Source organism: Lynx canadensis, chromosome B3 (assembly GCF_007474595.2).
Source record: "Lynx canadensis isolate LIC74 chromosome B3, mLynCan4.pri.v2, whole genome shotgun sequence".
NCBI classification, from domain to species: Eukaryota; Metazoa; Chordata; class Mammalia; order Carnivora; family Felidae; genus Lynx; species Lynx canadensis.
In genome coordinates this window covers 70,497,589-70,521,535 of record NC_044308.2, presented here as the reverse complement: position 1 = coordinate 70,521,535, position 23,947 = coordinate 70,497,589, and the positions used below count along the sequence as shown (strand labels likewise).

At 33.5% G+C, this 23,947-nt stretch overlaps 1 protein-coding gene across 1 annotated transcript; it reads left to right on the top strand.

Moving 5' to 3' along the window:
• Positions 1–10,415: 10,415 nt before the first annotated feature.
• Positions 10,416–11,348, top strand: LOC115517176 (olfactory receptor 4Q2). Its single transcript, XM_030320294.1, has one exon. It carries the CDS (start codon positions 10,416–10,418, stop codon positions 11,346–11,348), a length of 933 nt encoding a protein of 310 aa, XP_030176154.1.
• Positions 11,349–23,947: the final 12,599 nt, after the last annotated feature.

Genomic DNA, 23,947 nt, shown 5'->3' with positions numbered 1-23,947 from the left:
TTATGAAGAAATAGAAAATCTGGATAGTCTAATTACTAGTAGTGAAATTGAATCAATCAAAAAACTCCCAACAGACAAAAGTTCAGGTTGATATGGCTTCACAAGTGAATTCTACCAAACATTTAAAGAAGAGTTACTATTTATCCTCCTCACATTATTCCTAAAAACCAAAGAGGAATGAACACTTCCAAACCCATTTTACAAAGCCAACATTTACAAGTGATCATTTACAGCTGATACCAAAAATAAACAAACACACTTCAAAAAAGAAAAGAAAAATACAGGCCATTATCACTGATGAACATAGATGCAAAAATTCTCAACAAAATACCAGCAAATCACATTCAACAATACATTAAAAGCATCATATACCAGGACAAACCATCCTTCATTCCAAGGATACAAAGATGGCTTAATATCGGCAAATCAGTCATTGTGATACATCACATTAACAAAATGAAGGATAAAAATCATATGATCATCTCAATGGATGCAGAAAAGCATCTGACAAAATTGGATATCCATTTATGATAAAAACTCACAACAAGTGGGTACAGTGGGAGCATACCTTAACATATAAAGGCCACATATGACAAACCTACAGCTATCATCATACACAATAGTTCAGCTTTTCCTATAAGATCAGGAATAAGATAAGGAGAGCCACTCTCGCCACTCCATTCAACAGAGTACTGAAAATCCTAGACACAGAAATTAGACAAGAAAAAGAAATAAAGGACATCCAAATTGGAAAGGAAGTAAAACTGTCACTGTTTGTAAATGGCATAATACTATATAGAGAGAATCCTAACGACTGCACCAAAAATTTATCACAATAAATGAATGCAGTAGGGCTGCAGGATACAAGATTAATATACAGAAGTCTGTTGTGTTTATGTACACTAATAACAACCTATCAGAAAAAAAGAAAAATACTACCGCATTTACTACTTCATCAATAATAATAAAATATTTAGGAATAATTTTATTCAAGGAGGTTAAAGACCTGTATTCTGAAAACTATAAGACACTGATGAAATATTGAAGATGACACAAATAAATGGAAAGCTATGTTGTGCTAACAATAAGAATAATACTGTTAAAATGTCCATACTTTCCAATGCAGTCTACACATTTAAAGCAATCCCTATCAAAATACCAGTGGAATTTTTCATAGAACTAGAACAAACAATAATAAAATTTGTAAGGCATCAAGAAAGACTCTTAAAAGTCAAACAATCTTGATAAAGAACCAAGCTGGAGGTATCAGAATCCCAAATTTCAAGATATACTCCCAGAGATGCCATAATTAGATAGTATGGCATTGGCACAAAAATAGATACATAGATCAAGGGAACAGAATAGAGAGCCCCACACCTTTTGGGAAGAGCACTGGGTGTTGTATGGAAACCAATTTGTCAATAAATTTCATATATATATATGAATATGTGAACAGAATAGAGAGCCCCAAAATAAACCCATGCTTATCTAGTCAATCAATCTATGACAAAGGAGGCAAGAACATACAATAAGGAAAAGATAGTCTTCAATAAATCATGTTAAGAAAATTAGATGGAATGAAATTGAACCACCTATAGCATATATACAAATAAATTCAAATACATTAAAGATTTAAATGAAAGCCTTAAAACCATAAAACTGAACAAAACATAGGCAGTAAGCTCTTTGAGATTAGTCTTAGCAAAATTTGTTTAGATCTGTCTCTTCAAGCAAGAGCAACAAAAGCAAAAATAAATGGGACTACATCAAATTAAAAAGATTTTGTACAGTGAAGGAAACCACCAAGAAAATGACCAAGCAAGCTCCAGAATAGAAGAAGATATTTATAAACAATATATCTAATAAAGGGTTGATATCAAAAATATATAAAGAACACATAACACTCCACAGCAAACAACAACAACAAAATAATACAGGAGAAGATTTGAAAAAGCAGGTCTCCAGAAAAGACATACAGATGTCCAAAAGACACAGGAAGAGATGCTCAACATCACTAATCATCAGGGAAATGCAAATCAAAACCACAATGAGATACCACTACATACTCGCTGGAATGGCTAGCATCAAAAAGACAAGAATATGGTCTAGTTTCAACCTTCTGCATGTTGCTGTCCAGTTCTCCCAGCACCATTTGTTAAAGAGGCTGTCTTTTTTCCATTGGATGTTCTTTCCTGCTTTGTCAAAGATGAGTTGGCCATACGTTTGTGGGTCTAGTTCTGGGGTTTCTATTCTATTCCATTGGTCTGTGTGTCTGTTTTTGTGCCAATACCATGCTGTCTTGATGATGACAGCTTTGTAGTAGAGGCTAAAGTCTGGGATTGTGATACCTCCTGCTTTGGTCTTCTTCAAAATTCCTTTGGCTATTCGGGGCCTTTTGTGGTTCCATATGAATTTTAGGATTGCTTGTTCTAATTTCGAGAAGAATGCTGGTGCAATTTTGATTGGGATTGCATTGAATGTGTAGATAGCTTTGGGTAGTATTGACATTTTGACAATATTTATTTTTCCAATCCATGAGCAGGGAATGTCTTTCCATTTCTTTAAGTCTTCTTCAATTACCTTCATAAGCTTTCTATAGTTTTCAGCATACAGATCCTTTACATCTTTGGTTAGATTTATTCCTAGGTATTTTATGCTTCTTGGTGCAATTGTGAATGGGATCATTTTCTTTATTTGTCTTTCTGTTGCTTCATTGTTAGTGTATAAGAATGCAACTGATTTCTGGACATTGATTTTGTATCCTGCAACTTTGCTGAATTCATGTATCAGTTCTAGCAGACTTTTGGGGGGTGGGAGGGAGGGGAGGGTGGGTGATGGGTATTGAGGAGGGCACCTTTTGGGATGAGCACTGGGTGTTGTATGGAAACCAATTTGTCAATAAATTTCATAAAAAAAAAAAGAAATGATAAAATACAAAAAAAAAAAATAAAGATCGTTAAGATGGCCAAAAAAAAAAAAAAGACAAGAATAGTAAGTGTTGGAGAGGATATGGAGAAAAGGGAATCCTCATGCACTGTTGCTGGGAATGTAAATTGGTGCAGCCACTATGGAAAACAGCATGGCGTTTCCTCACAAAATTAAACATAGAACTATCACATGATCTAGTAATTTCACTTCTGGGTATTTATCCAAAGAAAACAAAAACACTAACTTGAAAAGATACAGGTATCCCTATATTCACTTCAGTATTCTTTACAATAGCCAAGACATGGAAGCAACCCAAGTGTCTATCAATAGATGAACGTGTGTGTGTGTGTGTGTGTGTGTGTGTGTGTGTGTGTGTGTTTGTATTGGCCATAAAAATGAAATGATTCATAAAAATGAAAGATTGCCATTTGTGACAACATGGATGGACCCAGGGGGTACCGTGCTAAGTAAAATAAGTTAGACAAGGACAAATACCATATGATTCCACTTATATGTGAAAACTTAAAAACCACAGAAATAGACAAAAAAACAGACTCTTAAATACTCAGAACTAGTGGCTGCCAGGAGAGAAGTGGGTGGTGGATAGGTAAAACAGATGAAGGAGATTAAGAAGTAGAAACTTCCAGTTATAAAATAATTGTGATGCGGATGAAAGGTATAGCTTAAGGAATATAATCAATAATATTATAATTGTGACAGATGGTGACTACACTTATTCTGGTAAACAGTGAGTAATGTACAGAATTGTTGAATCAAGATGTTGAAATCTCACAGTAATACAATAGTGTATGTCAATTATACATCAATAATAAAAATACATAAAAATTAAAAACAAAAACAAGGAATAGGAATAGAAGAAGTACCTCAATACAACATTTATGAAAAGCCACAGCTAACATTACAATAGTGAAACACTAAAAGCTTCTTCTCTAGATCAGAAATAAGCAAGAATGCCCATTCCCATCACTTCTATTCAACATAATGTTGGAAGTACTACCCAGAGCAATTATGCAAGAAGGAGAGATAAAAGGTATCCATACATAAAGGAAGAAATAAAATTATCTGCTTGTAGACTACATGATCTTATATGCAGAAAATCATAAAGATTTCATCAAAACAAATGTTAGAACTAACAAATTCAGCACAGTTGCATGACACAAAATCAACACAAAAAAATGTGTTGCACTTGTGGTGAGCACAGAATGGTGTGAGTGTTGAATCACTAAATTGTAGACCTGAAACCAATATTACACTGTATAACTAACTGAAATTTAAATACAAACTAAGACATCAGTTGCATTTCTATATACTAACAATAAAGAGTCCAAGAAGGAAATTTTAAAATTAATTTCATTTACAATAGCATCAAAAAATACTTTGGAATAAATATAACCAAGGAGATAAACGACTTGTACACTTAAAAATACAAAAATTTATTAAAGAAATTATAGGCACAAATAAATGTAAATATATCCTACATTAATGGATTGGAAGACAATATTGTTAAGATGTCCACACTACTCACAGTGATCTACAGATTTAATGTAACATCTATGCTATGTGAATTTAGTGAAGTTGCTACAACCAATCTATAAAAGAAAAAATTGACAGTAGTTCAAAAATGTCATAAAGATGAAAAAAATCTAACAAAAAATGATACAAGACGTTTACGCTGAATACTGAAACACTCAACTGAGGGAAATTAAATGAAGAGATTTATCATGTTCATGTATCACAACACTCAATGCTGTTATATGGCAATTGTTATGAAACTGGTGTATGGATATATTAAAACCCCAATCAATATCCTTATTAGTATGTTTTAAAATATTGAGATGTTGATTCTCAAATGTAGGTGAAAATGCATAGGACCTAGAATACACTAAGACACATGATAGAACAAAGAGGTATGATTTATACTATCAGTTATCAAGATTTAATATAAAGCCTAGCATGATTAGGACAGTACTCTATTACCAAAGAGCAGAAATATAATGCAGCAGATTAAAATGGAGGCCCATACATACACAGTCATGTTATTTATCACATAGCCTCCATTGCAATCCAATGGGATATTAATGGTCTTTTTAACAAATGTTTTAGGTCAACTGAACGACTACATGGAAGAAAAGAAAACTTGATGCCCTACCTCATACCACCCACAAAAAACTAATTTAAAATAGATCATATTCCTAAATGTGAAAGCTAAAATATTTAAGCATCTAGTTTATAAAAAAGAGAATATTTTTATGACTTTAAGAGAGACAATTTCTTAAAACAGAAATGTTTTTAACCATATAAAAAAAAAACCTTAAAATCATTAAAGAACTTTTGCTAACTAAAATACACCAAGAAATGATTATATCACTGAAAAACATATATCCAACAAAGGATTTGATTATACATTATACAAAAAAATTTGTGTAAGGCAATAAAATAATGCACATGATCCATTAACAACTGAGCAAAAAAACTTCAATGGAGACTTCATGAAAAAGATTTCCAAACAAAAGGCAGAAACAGACTCCTAAATACAGACAGCAAACTGTTGTCAGAGGGTAGAAGGATGGGATGATAGGCAAAATGGGTGAATGAAGAATGGGAGGCACACACTTCCAGTTATGGAATGAACAAGTCATGAAGATGGAAGGTACAGCATAGGGAATATAGTCAATGGTATTGTAATAGCCTTGTATGGTGATAGCAGCTACACTTGTGAGCATAGCATACCATACTGACTAGCTGAATCACTATGCTATACACCTGAAACTAATGTAACATTGTACGTAAATTATACTCAAAATAATTTTATTTTTTTAATTTTTTAAATGTTTATTTATTTATTTATTTATTTATTTTTTTAATTTTTTTTCAACGTTTATTTATTTTTGGGACAGAGAGAGACAGAGCATGAACGGGGGAGGGTCAGAGAGAGAGGGAGACACAGAATCGGAAGCAGGCTCCAGGCTCTGAGCCATCAGCCCAGAGCCTGACGCGGGGCTCGAACTCACGGACCGCGAGATCGTGACCTGGCTGAAGTCGGACGCTTAACCGACTGCGCCACCCAGGCGCCCTAAATGTTTATTTATTTTGAGAGACAGAGCACAAGCGGGGAAGAACAGAGAGAGAAGGAGACACAGAATCGGAGGCAGGATCCAGGCTCTGAGCTGTCAGCATAGAGCCTAATGCAGGGCTTAAACTCACAAACTGCGAGATCATGAACTGAGCAGAAGTCGGACACTTAACTGACTGAGCTACCCAGGTGCCCCTCAAAACAATTTTAGATAAAAATTTTGAGCAAAAAATTTTTCCACATGAAAAATGTGTTCCCTATCATTACTTATCAAGAATGTGCAAGTTAAGCTACAATTAGATACCACCCCACACCCAGCAGAATGGCTACAATATATATTTTTTAAAGATGGATAATAACAAGTGTTGAAGAGGCTGTGGAGCTACAGAAACTCACTTACAATGCTGGTGAGATTATACATCAGAACAATCACATATGAAGAATGTTTCACAGTTTCTTATATTAAACCAGTATCTACTCTAAGATTAAAAAGTTCTACTTAATATAACATCCAACAGAAATGAGTGTTATGTCCTTTAAAAAACATGTACAGGAAGGGTCATAACAATTGTATTTTTATCTTACAAAAATGAGAAACCATCCAAATGTCCAACAACAGAGTCATGTGTAAATAAATTACGGGTATGTTCATGCAATGGAAGCAATAATGCAACTCATTGACAACAAAAATGTACAAATGCTGATAAACGTAATAGTTTGGATAAACTTCACATAGTATAAGTAATCAAATACACAGAGATCATGTATCATATAATCCCATTTAGGTGAAGTGCAAAATTTAAGATGATAGAAGTTAAAACAAAAAAAAAAAGCTAACTGCAGGGGTTACCACCTGAGAAGGTAGAATAAGGATGTATATTTGAAGAACTGTTAACATTCTATTTTTCCATTTGGTTGTAAGTTTACATAAGTATAAATTTGATTAATTGTAAATTTATACAAAAGTAAATATTTCAAGCATTTGCATCATGTAATATCTTTGAAATCTAGAGAACCTCTGTATATTAGTAATGAAAACATAATAAACAGTAAGCAAAGTGACAACACGAACATGGAATCTTCAGAAGAAAAATATGTAACTGAAAAAATCCTTAAAAAATGATCATTCACACTGCTAAGGCAAATACAAATTAAGATAACAAGGTATCATTTTTACTCATCACATTTGCAAAATTAAAGTTAAATAACAGTAATGGCTGATATTATCCAGGGTTGAATAGTGTGAAATTAACACCATGTATGTTCTTCAGGGGAGTATATAGTAGTACAGAAATGTGGGGAGAAAAAAAATTCTGTCAATAACTGCCTCAGAAACTTCACTTTCAGGCCTCTGTCCCTTACAAATAATAAATGTCTATGGATCAACATTGTTTATTGCAGCATTATTTGTAATAGTAATAAAATGATTCATGATCTACATGCTATCAAGAGTATTTTATCACTGCATACACTTTTAAAAAATATCATGTATCAGTTAAAAAAGGAGTTAGAGCTACATATATTACATGTAAGCATATCCAAGAATTTCTTCTCTCTTCTGTCTCTTGCTCTCTCTCTTTCCCACCCCACACAGTGGTAGAGAAGTGGAAGTGAAAGAAAGGGGGATGTTTATTACTTGACATATTTCTGTAATTTAGAAAAATAAGATAAAATCTAAAGTCAAAAATTCTGATTAGAGAATATTTTCTAATTTCTCTGATTTCTCCATATGGAGGAAGTCATGAAAGCAAAGGTGTACTGTTTTTGGCAAGGCACCTGCAGCCGAACTTGCTTAATGTTCCATTATCCTTCCCATCAACTGGAATATTCAGGGCTGGGAACACTTACTTCCCAACATAACCCAGCTGACAGTATTCTAACTATCATATCTTTGTTTTATATTTTTATTATTTTTTTATATGAAATTTATTGACAAATTGGTTTCCATACAACATATCTTTGTTTTAAATTCTCTTTCCTATCCATTGGCTTTTCCCTTCACACCCTATTATCATCCCCCAACAACATATTTCTGAGTTACATAATTTCTGGCAGAAGGTTGTGATTCAAATTTTTTAATGATTCCCTTTGTGCTTTGACTGCAAGTATCCGAATCCCTAAATCCCTAAACATCAAAATTTCCTAATGATGGTCCGTGAAACCAGGGAGTTCCATCTAATTTATTTATCATCTTGGTTCTATCATGTCTAGGATGGCTCTGTAGTGTAGCATGCCAGATGTGTGCGACTGCAGGACCTAAGAATCTACACGTTACAGACAGAGGTGTGTAACACTAAAGTCCATTATACTGAAAGCTTTTTCATGCTCCTGTCATCTGTAGCACTTGCAAAACCAGTATTTAATAATAATTATGTTATTTTAAAGTAACACATCACATTGAATATATAGTAATACATCAATTATATAAATTAAGTAATGCATTTAAAAAAGGTTTTAAGAATATATGACTAGTTAAAGTTAATAGTGCTTCCCTTTTGGTGTTGAATGATTGTTTTCTTCATGTTTTTCATGTTTCTAAATTTCAGCAATAAGCATTATTTTTGTAATCAGAAAAAATTTTTAAACATGAAAAATTAAATAGTAAAACACTTCTTGCAAACCAACTCCATTATTGAAAACCTATTTTTCATAAATCTGAGGTTGTACATGTAAGCAACAACTATTACTCTCAAAAAAAGTTACATGAATTATAATCAAGAGGAATTTTTATCTGAAATTTAGTAATTATAAATTAATAATAACTAAGTTGTAGAAAAAGAACAAACTCCAAACATCAGAATTTTCATATAAAAATAAAATAGTAAGTCCTAAGACCTGTGGATATGCACAACCACACAAATTCACAGAAAGTTTATGTATTTATCATAATACATAATAAACTAGTATTTATACATAAATATTATAGCAAATTTGAAACTACTAATAAGTAAAAAGAAAAGCCCAGCTATAAAAGTCAACATTTATAAAGATTTTGTTGCCTTTACCTTTAATCTAGTTGCTTATAGCTTTACTTTTCTGTATATATAGATTTTGTCATATTTTGAATGTACTTTGGTGTCTTTTTCCCTTTTTAATGTAATCATTTTCTCAGGTTAATGTATCTTTTTGCAAACAGCATTTTAACAAAATAATATTTACATTTCTGGATTTTTCTTCATATTATTTTTTGATATTTATAATTGTTAGAGAGTACATTTCTACTGACATATGTAAATTTTGTTTAAACTAAACTTTATATAGTTTGAAATTAATTTTTCAAAACTATTCTTATTGAATTGCCTATATATATTTAGTTTATAGAGGATACATAAACTATGATGAGATAAAGAAAATTCACCAATATCCAAACTTTAAATTATTATGTCCCTTATTTGATAAAAATAGTTCTCTGTGTTGTAGAACTGTAGAATTTGAGTCAACAGCAGCTATCATGAGCCCCCACATTCCTCATAGGACTATCACCTATTTCATCTCATGCGGTAGCACCTTACAGCCATTGCTCACATAAATGCATAAAAAACACAAACACATATATACTCCCTGAAATGCTAATTCTTTTATTGCAGGGAAGTAATTTCCTTGTACTCAAGTTGATAGGACAAAAGAGGGAGTCACCTGAACGTATAAATTACCCTTTTATCATTCTATTTATATAATGAAGGGCATAACTTGTGCCCACAGCTATGACTTAATATGAGAAATGAATTATACACAATAATAAGCTGAACAGAAATGTATTACATACAGGCAGATATCCAGGAAACTTAGGCAATGGTCAATGAACTAGCAATAAGCCCAAACTGGAACCTGATCCTTCCTACACTCGTTTGCACAGAGTAGAGCCCCATAAGAGTTATGCTGACAGAAAAGGGTACAGGGTTATTATAGTAGCCTAACCATCTACATAGTCAACTTCCCATCCTAAATTAAAACCTCTACAAATCCTAATGCCTGTTCACCAGAATCTTAAATTCTACCTTCAAGGTTTTTTCCTGAAGATTTTTATTAAAAATTAATATTTCAGGGAAATGTTAACTTACATCTTGTGACTGAATGTAAAAATGAAAAGAGAAGGAAAATACTGATTAATGGGAGACAGAGATGCATCAAGTTAAAGTTAAAGGCTGTAGACCTTCATGCTCCAAGATATCTTGGACACTGCATCATTGTCTTAAAGTTGGAACTATTTGAGAATATATATTCAATATCAGCTCAGGAGAAACAAATTTCTTCTAATCAACCAGGATATATCCTAGATAAAAATATCTCCTTTGAAATGAGAAGATTCTTGTATTTTGTGTGAAATATCTCACCCACTTTCAATGTTACTAATGCGTCTTGTTTAATTTATTTGATCAGGGAGCCAGGTCAAATGGATGAAAATCAAACAGAGGTGGTGACAGACTTTGTCCTGGCAGGCTTCTCGCAGACACCATCTACTGAGGCAGGACTATTTGTACTATTTCTTTTCTTCTATGTGTCCACTTGGGTAGGCAATGTCCTCATCATGGTCACAGTGGCCTCTGATAACTATTTGAATTCATCACCTATGTATTTCCTTCTTGGCAACCTCTCTTTCCTGGACTTATGTTATTCAACAGTAACTACTCCGAAGCTTCTGGCTGACTTTCTTGATAATGACAAGCTCATTCACTATGACCAATGCATTGCACAGCTCTTCTTTCTGCATTTTGTAGGGGCAGCTGAGATGTTCCTGCTCACAGTGATGGCCTATGATCGCTATGTTGCAATTTGTCGCCCCCTGCATTATACCACTATCATGAGTCGAGGATTATGCTGTGTGTTGGTAGCTGCCTCCTGGATGGGAGGATTTGTGCACTCTACTGTCCAGACGATTCTCACTATCCGTCTGCCCTTTTGTGGACCAAACCATGTGGACAACTTCTTTTGTGATGTTCCCCCTGTCATCAAACTTGCCTGTACAGACACCTTTGTCATTGAATTGCTAATGGTATCTAACAGTGGGTTGATCTCTACCAGCTCCTTTGTGGTACTGGTTTCTTCCTACTCCACTATCCTGGTCAAGATTCGCTCCAAGGAGGGAAGGCGAAAGGCACTCTCCACCTGTGGCTCCCACCTCATGGTGGTAACACTCTTCTTTGGACCCTGTATTTTCATCTATGCCCGTCCCTTCTCCACTTTTTCTGTGGACAAGATGGTGTCTGTACTCTACAATGTTATTACCCCCATGATGAATCCCCTCATTTATACGCTTCGGAACAAAGAGGTCAAGTCAGCCATGCAGAAACTGTGGGACAGGAGTGGACTTACTTGGAAAAAGTAGGAGACATAAGCAGTTAAAGTGAGTTTTTGAGAGCAAAAAACCTGAAATTAAAATACTTTTTCACTAAGGAATTAAGAGTAGGTAGCCTAGTTGTTTGGTTTTCTTCCATTAAACCATAATACTAGATAGGGCACTATAATTATACTCAGAAAAACTCCTTTCATGGTGAATTGTTCTGTCTTCTGCTTCCTTTTTCTTCCCTGAAGCATCCATTTTGTTTTTCTGTCAACTGTGTTCTTCTATTCTATCCATTCATCTGATCAAACCTTATTCCATTCGTTCTTTCCATTTAGTTTGCTGCCACACACTGGTACAAACTACCCTTTCCAAACTCTCACCACTTTCTTCACCTTGTCTTTGATTTTCTTCTCAATTTTCACATTCTAGCCAGATGTCTGAACTGGATAAGGAATATATATGTGGTTATCACTCTCACAAAATATTTATATGGTTATCAGTTAGATGAAGTAGAGTAAATCTGATTTATACGACTGTGTAACAACACACTAATGGGATATATCAGTTGGTTTCATCACATTACCACACCACTAACTACCACCTCGTAGTGCAATTAAGAAAGCAATCGCCTAGGGGCTCCTGGGTGGCTCAGTCAGTTAAGCATCCAATTTCAGCTCAGATCATGATCTCAAGGTTCTTGAGGCTCAGGTCATGATCTTATTGTCCTTGAGTTCAAGCCCTGTGTCAGGATCTGTACTGACAGTTCAGAGCCTGGAGACTGCTTTGGATTCTGTCTCCCTCTCTCTCTGCCCTTCCCCTGCCCATACTCTTTCTTTCAAAAATAAATAAACATAAAAAAAGCAATTGTCTAATAGTGTGGGTGCAACTAAATTTCTTTGAATTACAAGCCAAGTGAATCTAGACAAGTCATTTAATTAACTGAAACTAATTTCCTCAACTGTAACATGCACAGAATGATGCCTACTTCTCATTATCCTTGTGAGGGCTAAAAATGTCAATAGATGTGAATGTATCTAGTTTGGTGCTTGGTTCATAACAGGAGTTCACCATTATTTATTCATTAAATTTGATTTTTCAATGACAAAATACAGATGGTAAAAATTTAAACTGGCTGATATGCCTTATGTAAACAATATTATCTACTGTAACTGGTTTAGGGAGGATGCTAGAAAGTATACAGAAATGAGCCACGACATTTTCATTATTAATGTGAGGCACAATTTATATTACTAAAACCATTATCATAAAAAAACCCTTATTGGCATTGGTTATCCTCAGAATTATATTAAGACTAATTCATAGGCTTATGTACTCCTTACTAAAATTTTATAATCAAAGATGGGAAAATTGATTGACATTCAAGTTAAAAACAAACTAGACACAAAATACAAATCTAAAATACAAATTTACTATAAAGCAGTTTTTATTTCTACAGCCTTTTAAAGCAAGAAAATTATAGAAGCATTTTCAGCAACTTATTTGTGCAACAGAGACAGAAGCCAGGAATGTTAGGTAAATTCATTGGGGACTGAAGTTTTGTCTTTATTATCTTTATATCCCTGAAGCTTACTTTCTAAAATATCTAAAATAAAAGATATTCAATAAAAACATGTTCAATAAATGAAGGAGGTTTTTATATGCTCTCTGATCAATGTGGTAAGGATTAAGGAAGAGATATTTCAGAGTTGTTTTCTTTTCCCGTACTTGGAAAGATAATTTGTAAATTTTCATTGAGAAGTAGGAAACACTGAGAGATATTACAGAAGGAGGACTTAATGAAAAAAAAAATTATAACATTATTATTGTTAGAGAAGTCAGATATCTAAATATTAATTAATCAAATTCACAATACAAACAACTTTAAATCATGTGATTTTCATCTATGAAATCAGAGAAGTGTGTATTTGAATTCTTAGTACTTTAATAACAGTATTACAAAAGGAGGAGATATTTGAGGGTCAAAATTCAGCAAAATTGAGGCAATCATGATACAATCCAGTTTAGTTTTCACTACAAATTAATACAGCACTCTAGTGCTGTAGGATTTTCCCACTAATCAATGATATATGGAAAAAAGTGAAATGGGAATTTAAAAAACAGTTCAATATTTTGGAGAAGGAAAAGATAAAAAATTAGGTAAAATCAATGTTCTGAGGAAATATAAAGAAACATATAATAGAAAATCCTATAGGATAAATGTATCTAAATATAGATAAAGGACACCTGGGTGGCTTAGTAGGTTGAGCATCCTACTTCAGCTCAGGTCATGATCTCGTGGGTTGTGAGTTCTAGCCCCACATCGGATTCTCTGCGATCAGCACAGAGCCCACTTTGGATCCTCTGTCCCCCTCTCTCTCTGCCCCCCGCCCCCCGCTCATGTTCTCTCTCTCTCTCTGAAAATGAATAAACATTAAAATAATAATAATAAATATAAATAAAGATCTCTAGAAATTCTCAAAAAAAGACAAAAAAAGGAATTGCTTCTTTATATTTAAATACTCAGAAATTGTTCACCATACAATTAATTTTAAAATTGCTTTTTTTCTTATCCTTTTCAAAGGTTGCTTTCATTTCAACATAAAATTCTATAGGAAAGGTTTATTATAATAAGATACTGAGACACAAAGTTAAAGTTGATTGGTGCATTTAAATCTCAACTTCAGTATGTAATGCTTTTATTCAAATAATATGAAACCTCAGATTCTAAACAAAAATTCTTACCTAGTAGTGGAAATTCTGGATAATATGGTATTTTTATTTATTTGTTTTTTTTAGGAACCTCCATACTGTTTTCCACAGTGGATGCACCAATTTGCATTCACATCAACAATGCATCCTTATCAATACTTGTTATTTCTTATCTCTTGATTTTAGCCATTCTGACAGGTGTGAAGTGACATTTCATTGTGGTTTTGATTTTCATTTCCCTGATTATGAGTGATGTTGAGCATCTTTTCATGTGTCTCCTGGCTATCTGTATATATTCTTTGGAAAAACTGTCCTTTGCCCATTTTAATTGGATTATTTGGGGAATTTTTGGTGTTGGATTGTGTAAGTTCTTTATATATTTTGGATGTTAATCCCTTATCAGATATATCATTCACAAATATCTTCTCCAATTGAGTAGGTTGCCTTTTTGTTTTGTTGACGGTCTCCTTCATGGTACAAATACTTTATTTTGGTAAAGTCCCAATAGGTTAATTTTGCTTTTGTTTTCCTTGTGTTTGGAGACATACACAGAAAAATATTGCTATAGACAATGTCAAAGAAATTACTGCCTGTGCTCTCTTCTGGGAATTTTATGGTTTCATGTCTCACGTTTATGTCTTTAATCCATTCTAAGGTGGGTTTTTTTGTGTGTGTGTAGTGTGAGAAAGTGGTCCAGTTTCATTCTTTGGCATGTAGCTGTTCAGTTTTCTCAGTACCATTTTTTGAAAGAGACTGTCTTTTTCCCATTGTATATTCTTGTTTCCTGTCATAGATTAATTGACCATAAATGCGTAGGTTTATTTCTCAATTCTTTATTCTGTTGCATTGATGCATCTGTCTATTTTTGTGCCACTACCATACTGTTCTGATTACTACAGCTTTGTAGTATTTCTTGAAATCTGGGATTATAATACCTCCAGCTTTGCTCTTCTCTTTCAAAATTGCTTTGTCTAAAGCAGGAAAGAATATCCAATGGAAAAAAGACAGTCTCTTTAACAAATGGTGCTGGGAGAACTGGACAGCAACATGCAGAAGAATGAAACTAGACCACTTTCTCACACCATTCACAAAAATAAACTCAAAATGGATAAAGGACCTGAATGTGAGACAGGAAACCATCAAAACCCTAGAGGAGAAAGCAGGAAAAGACCTCTCTGACTTCAGCCGCAGCAATTTCTTACTTGACACATCCCCAAAGGCAAGGGAATTAAAAGCAAAAATGATCTATTGGGACCTCATGAAGATAAAAAGCTTCTGCACAGCAAAGGAAACAATCAACACAACTAAAAGGCAACCAATGGAATGGGAAAAGATATTTGCCAATGACATATCGGACAAAGGGCTAGTATCCAAAATCTATAAAGAGCTCACCAAACTCCACACCCGAAAAACAAATAATCCAGTGAAGAAATGGGCAGAAAACATGAATAGACACTTCTCTAAAGAAGACAGCCAGATGGCCAACAGGCACATGAAAAGATGCTCAATGTCGCTCCTCATCAGGGAAATACAAATCAAAACCACACTCAGATATCACCTCATGCCAGTCAGAGTGGCCAAAATGAACAAATCAGGAGACTATAGATGCTGGAGAGGATGTGGAGAAATGGGAACCCTCTTGCACTGTTGGTGGGAATGCAAACTGGTGCAGCCGCTCTGGAAAGCAGTGTGCAAGTTGCTCAAAAAGTTAAAAATAGACCTACCCTATGACCCAGCAGTAGCACTGCTAGGAATTTACCCAAGGGATACAGGAGTATTGATGCATAGGGCCACTTGTACCCCAGTGTTTATATCAGCACTCTCAACAACAGCCAAATTGTGGAAAAAGCCTAAATGTCCATCAACTGATGAATGGATAAAGAAATTGTGGTTTATAGACACAATGGAGTACTACGTGGCAATGAGAAAGAATGAAATATGGCCCTTTGTAGCAACATGGATGGAACTGGAGAGTGTGATGCTAAGTGAAATAAGCCATACAGAGAAAGACAGATACCATATGGTTTCACTCTTATGTGGATCCTGAGACACTTAACAGAAACCCATGGGGGAGGGGAAGGAAAAAAAAAAGAGGTTAGAGTGAGAAAGAGAGTCAAAGCATAAGAGACTGTTAAAAACTGAGAACAAACTGAGGGTTGATGGGGGGTGGGAGGGAGGGTAGGGTAGGTGATGGGCATTGAAGAGGGCATCTTTTGGGATGAGCACTGGGTGTTGTATGGAAACTAATTTGACAATAAATTTCATATAATAAAAAACAAAAAAAAATTGCTTTGTCTAGTCAGGGTCTTTTCAGGTTACTCAAAGAAAACAAAAACACAAATTTGAAAAGATACATGCACCCCTATGTTTATTGCAGCATTATTTACAAGAGTGAAGATACTGAAGCAACCTAAATATGTCCATCCACAAATGAATGGATAAAGATGTGGGGTGTGTGTGTGTATGTGCCCACGTGTGTGTGTGTGTATACACGAAATGGAATATTACTCAGCCATAAAAAATAATGAGATTTTGCCATTTACAACAACATGGGTAGACCTAGAGGGTATAATGCTAAGTGAAATAAGTGAGTCACAGAAAGACAAATACAACACTTCACTCATATGTGGAATTTAAAAAATAGATCATAGAAAAACATAGACAAAAAACCAGACTCTTAAACACAGAGAATAAACAGGTGGTTGCCAGAGGAGAGATGGGTGGGGGTGGGGGGGGGTGGATGAAACAGATGAAGTGGATTAAGAGTATATTTACTGTGATGAGCACTGAGTAATGCATAGAATTGTTGAATTATTATATTTAAAACTGAAACCAACATATAACACTGTATGTTAATTATATGTCAATAAAAATAATTCTAACCAATGCTGCCAGTATGGTTCAGTTTATGATTAAATCACAAATGATCCCTAAAATTTCATTCTCTTAACACAACTAGTATTTATTCTTCATTCCTACCACATTACTAATATAGGGTGCAGAACAACAGTTGGTCTCTGCTCCACCTCTACTTGGGATTCTATTATCATTAAAGCAGGGGAAAAGGCATGTGGTGAATCTCACACTACCTCTTGAATATCCTCCACCCATTGCAATGGCCAAGTGAATTATACCAAGAAGTTCAATAATTTGAATAAAATTTCCTGAACACTACAACTATTCGAGGCAGTAAGCTGAGATATATTAAAAATATTAAATCTATTCTTAAAATCATTCCCACAAAGAAAATCCACTAGTGAATTCTTCAAACATATAAGGAGGTAACTCTTCCTGTGAAAAATGGAAAACAAATTTTAAATCTTTTTATGCTACCAGCTTATCTTTAATTCTAAAACATGACTTGAGGTTTAAAAGAAAATTTAATTTCACCTTTGAACATGAATGTAATAATCCTTAGTAAAATGTTAGCAAAATGAATCTGACATAAAAAAAGATAATATAACTTGTATTATTTCAGGTAAGGCTGATTTAACATTCAAAAATTAATTTATGTAATTAACCATGTTTACATCCTGATAGATATAGTAAAACATTTGAAAAAGTTCACACCAATTCATTAAAAAACTTATAAACTTAGAACAACATAGAATCTTATACCAGAAAACATTTAATCTGATAAAGAGTATTTATACAAATACCTAAAATAAATATTGTGTTCACTATTGAACATTAAATACTTTCACCTTGACAATGGAAAACAGGTAAGAACACTTGGAATTATAACTTTAATTCAGCACTGTTTTCAAGGGTCTAATGGTGTAATGAGGCAGGAAAAAGAAAACGGAAGAAGAATTGGAAAAGAAAAAAACTACTCACTATTCACAAATGACACAATATATGTATATGGGAAATTGAAATGAACCTACAAAAAGTCAAATCTATAAATGAGTTTAGCACAATCACTGGAAACAGAGTCAGTATTTTATTTTAATCAACTGTGGACTCCTAGATCTGAGACAAGATGGAATAAATGTGCTTTTCTGTGTTCCTTCTACTAAGAGCTGTTTTTTTTTTAAACATAACAAAACTGATAACCTTTCAGCTAGACTAAGAAAGATTCAAAATAAGAAACGAAAGCACAGACATTACAACAGATGCCACAAAAATACAAAGAATCGTGAAAGATTATTAACAATTATACACCAACAAACTGGATAACCGAGAAGAAATGGATAAATTCCTAGGAACATACAGCCTACCAAGATTGAGTCATGAAGTTTGGCACTAGGTGGTGTTACTGGCAAATTTTACCAAACCCAAAAAAATAAGTGACATCAATTCTTAAAATTGTCAAAAGGATAAAAAATGCACATGAAGGAAAAATTCCACCTTACTTTACAATGCCAGAATTACCTTGGTACCATAGCTAAATAAGTACACTATAATATGAATATAGGCAAATATCCCTGAGAAACATATATGCAAAAATTATCAGCAAAATATTAACAAATCCAATTCAATTCCATATTAAAAGTATCATATACTGTGGACAAGCAGGATTTATCCCCGGGATGTAATGTTTCAACATATGCAAATCAACAAATATGATACACCATTTATACAAAATGATAGATAAAAATCATATGATCATCTCCATAGGTGCAGAAATAGCATTTGACAAAATACCTTACCATGATTAAAAAAAAACAAAAAAACAAACTCAAGTTGGTATAGAAGGAACAAATCTCAACATAATAAAGGCTATATATGACAAGCCCACAATTAACATCACACTCAACAATGAAAGGTTGAAAGCTTATTATCTAAGATCAGGAACAAGGCAAGAGTGCCCTATCTCACCACTCCTACTCAACATAGTACTGGAAGACCTAGCCAGAGCAACCAGCAAGAACAAGAAATAAAAGGCATCTAAATCAGAAAAGAAAAAATAAAATTGTTTTTGTTTGCACGTGATATCATCCTAGATACAAATCAACAAATTCAGAAATGTTTCAGGGTACAAAATCAACACAGATACATCAGTTACATTTCTATACACTAACAACCAGACATCTAAAAAAGAAATGAAACAATCCCATTCACAATAGCATAAAAAGCAATACATTACTTAAGAATAAATTCGATCAAGGAGGTGAAAGATCTGCACACTGAAAACTACAAGACTTTGATGAAAGAAATTGAAAAAAGATATAAATAGGAAGACATCTTGTGTTCATAGAATGGAAAAAATAATATTGTTAAAATGTCCATACTATCCAAAGAGTTCTATATATTTAATGTAATTCCTATCAATATTACAATAGTAATTTTTCAAAGAATTAAAAAAAACAATCATGAAATTTGTATGAAACCACAAAAGATTCCGAATACCCACAAAAAATCCTGAGAAAGGAAACCAACACTGGAGTAATTATACTTCTTGACTACAAAGCTATAATATAATCAAAACAGAATGGTCATTGGCATAAAAACAGACATACAGACCACTGGAATAGAGTTGAGAGGCAAGTCACATACAGTCAACTAGTATTTGACAAGGGAGTAAAGAATAGTCAATGAGGAAAGTGTAGTCCCTTCAATAAATAGTGCTGGAAAACTGGATAACCCAGACAGAAAAATGACATTAGACCCCTGTCCTACAAAACTGACAAAAAATTAACTTGAAATGGATTAAAGACAAAAATAATACCTGAATCCATAAAACTCCTAGAAGAATACATAGGGAAAATCCCTTGACATTAGACTTAGCAATGAGTTTTTGGATCTGATACCAAAAGCAATAAGCAACAAAAGCAAAAATCAAAATGTGGGACATCAAATAGCTTTTTCATAACAAAAGAAACAACAAAATGAAAAGGCATCCTACAGGATAGGACAAAATACTTGCAAATCATATATATGTTAAGAAGTTGATATCCAAAATATATAAGGAAATTCTACAACTGAATAGCAACCAATTAATCAATAAACAATCTGACTTAAAAATAGGCAGAGAGAGAGGCACATGGGTGGCTCAGTTGGTTAAGTGACTTAATTTTGGTTCAGGTCATGATCCTACAGTTGTGAGATAGAGCCCCATGTTGGACTCTGCACTGCTTAAGATTCTCCTTCTCTGCCTCTCCCCCAGTTCACGCTCTTGTTCTCTCTCAAAACAAACAAACAAGCAAACAAAAAATAGGGAGAGAAACTGAATAGAATTTTTCCAAAGATGACATTCAACTAGCCAACAGGTACATGAAAAGGTACCCTAGGTCACTAATCATCAGGGAAATGTAAATTAAAATCACAATGAGATATCACCTCATACATGTTAGAATTACCGTCATCAAAAAAGACAAGAGGTAAGTATTGGTGAGGATGTGAAGAAAAGGAATCTGTGCACTGTTGGTGTGAATATGAACTTGTGCAGCCACTACAGAAAAGAATTTAAAAACTTAAAAATGGAACTACCATATGATCCAGCAATCCCACTTCTTGGTATACATCTAAAGAAAATGAAAAAAGGATCTCAAAAGCACTCCCATGTTCATTGCAGCATTGCCCACAATTGCCAAGATATGGAAACAACCTACATAACTGTCAACAGGTAAGTCGGTAAAGAAAATCTGAGATATAGACACTCACACACACACACACACACACACACACACACACACACACACACATGAATATTATTCAGCCATGAGAATAAATGAAATCTTGCTATTTGTGGCAATATGGATGGACCCTGAAGGCACTATGCTAAGTAAAATAAATCAGAGAAAGACAAATACTGTATGATATCACTTATACATGGAATCTAAAAACATAAGCTTAAAGCAGGTGAAAATATAATGTTATTTACCAGAGGCATGGGTTTGAGAGAACTCAGAAAAGTTAGCAAAGTGTACAACTTCCAGGTATAAGACAAGTTTTCGGGACCTAATGTACAGCCCGAGATTATACTGAATAATAATGTATTATATATTTTAAGATTGCTGAGATTGTATATATTAAATTTCTAACCACAAAAAGAAAGGTAATTATGTAATGTGAAGAATGTGTTGACTAACACTATAGTGGTAATCATTTTGGAAAACATGTGTATGAATCAATAAATTTTATACCTAAAACTTACATAACATACACAACATTTTGTGTCAATTATGTCTCCACAAAGCTAGAACAAAAGAGATACATTTAAGACTCTACAGATAGATCAAAATAAAATTGTAAATTTTCAAGTAAGCCCCAGGACAGAAGAAAAAAAGAAGAGAGAGAAATGAAAAATGAGGGAGCATAAAATTAAAAAATAACTTGGGAGACTCAGACCTAACATCAACATTTCATCAAATATAAATAGTTTAAATTCACCAATTTAGGGAGAGAAGTTGGCAAAGTGGGAAAAAAGACAGTTTAATGCCATCTATAAGAAACTTAATTCAAATATAATGATACAGTAGTTGAAAATTAATAAGTTAGACCATGTAAACACCTGTAAAATCTGGAATAACTATTAATATCAGATACATTCAGAACAAAGAAAATTATCAGAGGCATTGAAGGACATTACACAATGACAAAAGGGACAGTCCAACAAGAAGAAATAGCAATCCTAAATGTGTATATACACCAAACAAGAGAACTGCAAAATATGTGAGGCAAAACCTGATAAGGCTGAAAGGAAAAATAGGCAAATTCACAATAATAGAGACTTCAGCACCCCTCTCTCAACAACTGATAGAACTAGATGGAAATTCATTAAGTATATAGAATGTGACTATACCATCAACTGACAGAACTTTATCAAACTTTATTAGAATACTCCATCCAGCTACAGCAGAATATACATTCTTTTCAAATACAAAACAATTAGCACAACAGACCATATCTTGGGCCATTAAAATAACCTCAAAAAATTTAAGACAATTAAAATTATAGAAAGGTTGTTCTCTAACTATGGTTCACTCAAACTGGAAAGCAAGAATAGAAAGATAATTGGATAATTTTCAAATACCTAGAAACTAAAGAAAACACTTTTAAATAATTCATGAGTCATAGCAGAAATTTCAAGTACAATAAAAAATATATTGGACTGAACAAAGATGAAAATACAAATCAGAATCCATGAGACAAAGTTAAATGAACACTGAAAGGGAAATTTATACCATGAAGTGCTTATATTAGAGAAAAGGAAAAGTCTCAAATCAGTTATATCAGTTCCCACATCAAGAACCTGGAAAAACAAGAGCAAAATAAATCCAAAGCAAGCAAAAAGTACATAATAAAGAGAAGAGCAGGAATCAATGAAGTTGAAAGAAGAAAAATAATAAAGTCATGAAATAGAAACCTGGTTCTTTGAAAAGAGCAATAAAATAAATAAACCTCTAGCAAGACTGAAGAAAAGAGATAATACATAAATCACCAATGTCAGGAATAAAACAGGGAATAACACCACACAGCTTGCAGATATCAATAACATAATATGAGAATATGACACATGTAAATTTGACAACTTAGACAAAATGGTCCTCATTTTCAAAAACTAGCCCAACTCACCCAACATAAAACAGGTAATTTATATAGTTCCATATTCTTAAGGAAACTCCAAGCCACATATCTGAAAAATCACCTTCATTGGAATATGCAAAGAATTCTCACAGCTCCACAGGAAAAAAAAAATCCAATTAGAAACTGGATAGAAATATCTCACTAAAACATATATGTGTGTAGCAATACTTGAAAAGATGTTCAGATCACTAGTTTTGAGGAAAGTTCATACTAAGACCACAATGGTATATGACTACATGTCTATTAAATCAGTTGAAATTTTAAAAATAGTGAGAATACTAAATACTGGTGAGGATGTGCATGAACCGGATCTCTACATGAACCGATCCAGGTCCTCTACAAAATAATTTGACAGTTTCACAAAGACTATGCACACAGTTGTTATATGTCCTAGCAATAGCACCCCTGGATGTATATCACAGAGAAATGATGATTTATATCCACAAATGAGACACAAATTTTCAGCACCTTTATTTGCAATAATCAAAAACTGCAAACAACCAAAACATCCCTCAGTAAGTGTGTGAATAAACAAATTATACAATATTCAAACCAGGGAGTATTACTCAGCAATAAAAAGGAATGGGCCACTGACACTTCAACAACTTGATTATGTCTCAACATTATTCTAAGTGAGAAAATCTCAACCTCAAAGACACCATACTGTTTGACTTCCTTTACGTAACATTTTACAAATGACAAAACTACAGAGTTGGAAAACAGATGAGCTGTTGCCAGGGGTTTAAAGATGATGGGGAGAATGGGCACAAGGGAGAGAGTTTTGGTGATGGAATAATTCTGTATCTTAACCGGGTTGGTGGTTACATGAATCTAACAAGTGACATATGTCTATGATAAAATGACAAAGAATAATGCATATTGTTCCAATGTCAATTTCCTGGATTTGATCCTCTATGACAGTTATATAAAATAAAGGACTGAGAGAAATTAGATAAAAAGCACAAAGGAACTTTCCACACTATTATTGTAATACCCATAAATCTGTATTTTAAAATATGAAGTTTTAAAAGTCCATTATATTTCTATACACCAGCAATACAAAAATTGAAAGTGTTATTAAAAGCATAGCACTAAAACTATGATGCATGGAATAGCACCAAAACAAAAGAATAATAAAATATAAAAATAATTGTTTACTTAATTCAATAAATGTTGAAAATTGGATGAAATTCATCACCCACTCATAAAACTCCCTAAAAATAAAAATAGCAGGGAATTACTTAATCTTACAGAGGATATCAACAAAGATCTACTGGAAAAATCCTACTTCATGTGAATTTTTAAAAGATTTTCCCATGATATAGGAAATGAGCCCACGATTCCCAATATGATAGCTTTTGTCTAACATTTTGCTAGAGATCCTCTCTAGGAACAAGGAA

Bases quoted from the DNA above. Each gene is read 5' to 3' on its own strand.
- LOC115517176 (XM_030320294.1), top strand. From the start codon at position 10,416: ATGGATGAAAATCAAACAGAGGTGGTGACAGACTTTGTCCTGGCAGGC.